This window comes from Echeneis naucrates, chromosome 22 (assembly GCF_900963305.1).
Source record: "Echeneis naucrates chromosome 22, fEcheNa1.1, whole genome shotgun sequence".
Classification (NCBI taxonomy): Eukaryota; Metazoa; Chordata; class Actinopteri; order Carangiformes; family Echeneidae; genus Echeneis; species Echeneis naucrates.
Window position 1 is genome coordinate 18,522,779 of NC_042532.1, and position 4,636 is coordinate 18,527,414.

Consider the following 4,636-nt stretch of genomic DNA (forward strand, 5'->3'; position numbering starts at 1 on the left):
TTATTTCTCATCCAGGCTGGCTTTCAGCTGTGCTTCCAGGGCCATTTTATCAAAAGTACGCATGTTGGTCTCCTCTCGCACTTTGTCTCGCACGTGAAAAGAGGCTCGAGCCACAGAGCGAGCGCTCTCCAGCACCGCCCTCTTCTCTCTGAAGATCTGCTCGCTCTTCTCCAGCTTTCTCTCGATGGACTGGAGCAGCTCCAGGCGCCTCTGCTTCTCCTCCTCCTCCACTCGCTGCCTGTTGAGTTTCTGGAGTCGCTCCTTCTCCTGTCGACTCTGGATGGCCCTCTGAGCCTTCTCCTTGGCCTTCTCCTCGGCCACCAGAGCTGCCTGCTGGGCTCGTTTCTCGGCCTCCTTCACTCGGGCCTCGAGCAGCTGCTGCTGCTGCTTCTCACGCTTCTCTGCTGCCTTGCGTGCCTTCTGGATCTGCTTCTCCTCACGCTTTGCCTTTTCTTTCAGCTCCTGCCCTCGACGTTCAACTATCTGTTCATAATTCTCCAGGGAGCGGCTGAGCTTCTCCTCTGCTGCCCTCCTGGCCTCCTCCCTCTCCTCCTGCTCCCTGCGAGCGATTTCCTGTATCAGGGCGGCGTGACGTCTCTTCTCTGCTTTGTTCAGGCCCCTTCTCTCCTCTTGGGCCTGGTGCTCCTTCTCCTGTCTCTTCAGCTCGGCCATGGTGAGCTTCTCTTTGAGCAGCAGCCTCTCTTGCTCCAACATGGCCGCCCTCTCCTCCTCCAGAGCCTTCAGGTTCTGCTCCTGAAGGGCCTTCTTGTGCTTCTCCTCTCGTGCCGCCTGCTGCAGCCTCAGCAGACGGCTGCGCTCCTGCTGCTCTGCCAGCTCCCTCCATCGCTCCTCGTTCTCCTCGGCCTGTCGCATTTTGGCCGCTGCAGATTGCCGCTCCTGCTGGCTCAGTCTTCGCTGACGTATGGAAACTTGCGTCTGCCACACTCGCTGACACTGAAGCACCGCTCGCTGCTTCTCTCTGTCCTCCTGCTCTCGCCGTAGCTCCTCCATTCGCCGCTCGCTGTCCCACTGAAGATGAGCCACGTAGCGGGTCTGACTCATGATGTCCTCCTCCTGATACCGAGCGAGCATCAAAGCCGCGATCTTGCGGTCGCGCTCGGACACGGCCTTCAGCCCTCTGCGTTTCACCTCCTTCACGATGCGCTCCACCTTCTGGGTTGTCTGAGGAGAGTGGCTCAGGTCCCCGAGGCTGAGGCTGCGGCCCATCAGGGAGTTGAAGGTAGCCATGGTGCGAGCTCGGGGGCTGGAGAATTTAGCCCAGTGGTCTCGTGCACCATCCCAGCTGTAGGAGGAGGAAGCCCCTGATTCTGATGAGGTGCATGTGGTGGTAGTTGTGGTGGTGGTGGTGGAGGTGGAAGAGCAGACGGGATCCATCCTTCGCTGTAAGGACTCCAGCGAGTGGCTTTTTCCTCTCACCTTAGAGTGAAATCCAAGATGTCCATTGTGCTGAGAGAACAGTCCTCCCGTTAGGCCGTTAGTCGGCGTGCCGGAGCTCTGAACAGGCTTCGACGCTGACGATGTTAATGTGGAATTGGCTCTGGGGAAGGAAGGCGGCTTTGGCGTAGACCGGGGGAAAGTGTTCGAGGGTTTACCACCGGAGGACTTCCGGACTACAGGCGGCGGGCCGGAAGAGAGAGGCTGTCCGGTTTTTACATGTTCGGTGGAGGAGGTCAGGGGATGCTTGGTGGGGCCAAGGAAACCGGTCTTGGAAGGAGGTGGCAAGGTGGCAGAGCCAGTTTTTGATGACTGAGGAGACCCTGCAGGTTTAGGGGAGGTGGGGGCTTTAGATAGAAGAGCTGTCCCTGTTTTAGAGGGTGGACCTGATGCTTTAGGGGACGCTCCGACTTCAGAGGCTGAGCTGGAGGTCGCCGACCCAGATTTAGCAGGCTGGTCCACAGAGGAGCTGCTGCCGTTGACTGTCGCCTGCATCATCCTCCTCTTCTCCTCCCTGACAATCCTCTCCCTCTCCTCCCTGCACTGCCTCAGTTTGGCGTGTCTCTCTCTCTCGTAGACCTCAAACAGCCCTGTAGCGACGCGCATGGAGCGCCCCGGGGCCTCCCGGGCGAAATCAGCGAGCGGGCGGGGCAGCAGCTCCACAGGTTTCACCCCACACCGAGCACACGCCTCCAGAGAGCGGGGGCTCGTCAGCACGTAGCGGCTGCCCTCTGCGGCCGGCGAGTCGAAGTTGTACAGGTCCAGGTGCAGCTTCGGCGGGTCAGTCTGAGTCTGTGGCTGCTGAGGCGCCGGCCCCTGAGAGGCAGCGTCGGGCCCCGAAGGGCCTGCAGCATGGCAGGGGCTCGGCTCAGAACTGCCGGTGGGCGGTGTCTCAAAACCGGCTTCCCCATCCTCCTCTGTTGCGGTGCCGTCGGCGTCCTGGGGCAGGCGGGGGTCTTCGGTGGCCACAGTCGGTGCGTCGAGCTGCGGGCCTTTACACTTAATCTGCTCCTCGGGCTCCGAGGGGTCGACCATCGTTGGCTAATGCTGCAGGTAGAGAGAGAGAGGGAGGGAGGGAGGCCGGGGATGAGATGGGAAGGGTGGGGGCGTTGCATGATACATGAGGGGAAGTGGGAAAAGGTTCAATTAGAGGATTACAGCAGCCTGTGGGGGGAGGGCCACAACGCATGCATGCATGAACACAAATTCATGCACTCAGTGATTTTACACCAGATGATACGTTTCTCCTTCAGGGAAGTGACATAACAGATGAAAAGAACAAAAAAAACACTCCAGTCCATTAATAGAGGATCTATTTTTGGGCAGAGTTACTAGGCTGAAAGAATCGTACGGCTCCAACTAATATTTCTCACTCCACATCACACAATCAACCCACAAATGCTACTCTGCAACACAAATATGATTTATTCAGCAGCTGATGGTGGCTGAGTGTGATGAACAGGCCTCATCTATTATACTCACACCTCACACACAGTGAAGGCCCAGACCTTTCCACTGAGCACCAGCAGGATCAGGACAAATAAAACAAATACACAAACAACAACATCAGTCAGATGCAGGTCTCACTGATGTTTTCTGGGATTTTACACAGACTGCCTTCTCCCGCATTACATGCGACAACCATCCGGTCGGTGCTGCTCACCTGCCGGGCTGCAGAAGGTTCTTTGTTCCCCTGTGATCCGTCCAGCCCCCCCTGGTTCCCCGCATAATCTTCAGGGGACATCAGACCCGCAGCCTCGGCATCACATCCTCCGGCGGACGCGGATGGATCCTCCCGGATCAGACGCGCTCCGTCCTCATCAGCAGCATCCCTCCATCTCCGCTCCTTGGCTCCGCCTGCTTTGTGGCAAACAGGCTAAAAATACAGTGAGTACACTGCAATTACCCCCCCCCCCCACCACCACCACCACCCCCCCTTCACATGTCACCACAGCCCGGCCAGATGGAGCTGATGAGGCGTTCATGTGCTCAGAATCACCATGATTCAGACAAAACGAGCATCTGGGAGTTTTCCCCAAAGCCCAGCTCATGTTCCGTGAACCTATTCAGATCAGATCAGTCCAAAGTGTTTTGACAGCAAACAGGCTGTAACTCCTGAAAACAAACAGCAGAGGACAGCAGAATATCACAAACTGCCATCAGCAGGTTTATTCTTTAATGCTCGTCTAAAATAAAACGAGCTGCTGCATCGCATCATGACAACAGTTACATCTACACAATGTTAATTTCAGTCATTTACTAATCCAGCAGAAATCACAGCTACTCTGGATGTGTGTGTGTGTGAAAATGATTTCTTATGCATGGTGGGATTTCTCTGCAGAAGATATTTGTGTTTGTGTGTGTTGTGATGTACACACGTGCTCTCCTGTCTCTTATGAAATTTGCCATAATGAGGAATCCTCCTATAAAAAAGTTAAGCTGATTTCTTTCAAGTCAAAATGAAGTTTTCTGATTAGTTTGAATTGTCTGCGTTGAATAAGTTTTGTGACTGACTCTAAAATTTGTATAGTTAGACAACATCCAGAGTTCTGAAAGCTTCCACAGCCACATTATTACTATTTCAGCTGCTGCATCATTTCTGCATTCATCTTGTTTCAGTAGCAGAAAAACTCCACTTTGAGGAGACACGCTGGTCTGGTTTGGTCCAGTCGGAGCCGTTGAATCAGGATTAGATAACTCTGAGTGAGAATCGCAGGGATGATGGCCCACTAAACTCCTGACCCGGTGGGGGGGGGCAGTGCGGGTTTAATTGGCCTCACCCATGAGCCATATCAGGAGGACAGTGGGTAACAAGTGACAACAGGGAACGTGCTGGCTGGCTTGTTAACTGGGGGGCATGTAGGTCTGTACAGTTCACTGGTGCAGGGGTATGCTCCACACAATTTTTCTGTTTGTGTTTTTGTTTTTGGTAGGACATGCTCCCCACCACTCAAACTGGACTGGGGGTTCATCGAGAGGTGAGCGGCTCAGTGGAGTCATGGAGACCACGGCAACGCCCGGCTGGAGCTGGGGAGGAGGTGGAGGTGGGGGGGTCCATTGGTTGTGTTTCTGCAATCCGGCCTGAAGGTGACAAGTCTTGATTTTTCTGAACAATCTAAAAGAGGACGAAGTTAAAACTAATAAAGACACTGAGGACAAAGACGAGCCTGAAATCTGTCAA

At 54.8% G+C, this 4,636-nt stretch overlaps 1 protein-coding gene across 1 annotated transcript; it reads right to left on the reverse strand.

Moving 5' to 3' along the window:
- On the reverse strand, positions 1-2,490 carry ccdc177 (coiled-coil domain containing 177). The gene has a single exon (XM_029494417.1). The coding sequence runs from the start codon at positions 2,488-2,490 to the stop codon at positions 1-3; it is 2,490 nt and encodes an 829-aa protein (XP_029350277.1).
- Positions 2,491-4,636: the final 2,146 nt, after the last annotated feature.

Bases quoted from the DNA above. Each gene is read 5' to 3' on its own strand.
- ccdc177 (XM_029494417.1), bottom strand. From the start codon at position 2,490: ATGGTCGACCCCTCGGAGCCCGAGGAGCAGATTAAGTGTAAAGGCCCG.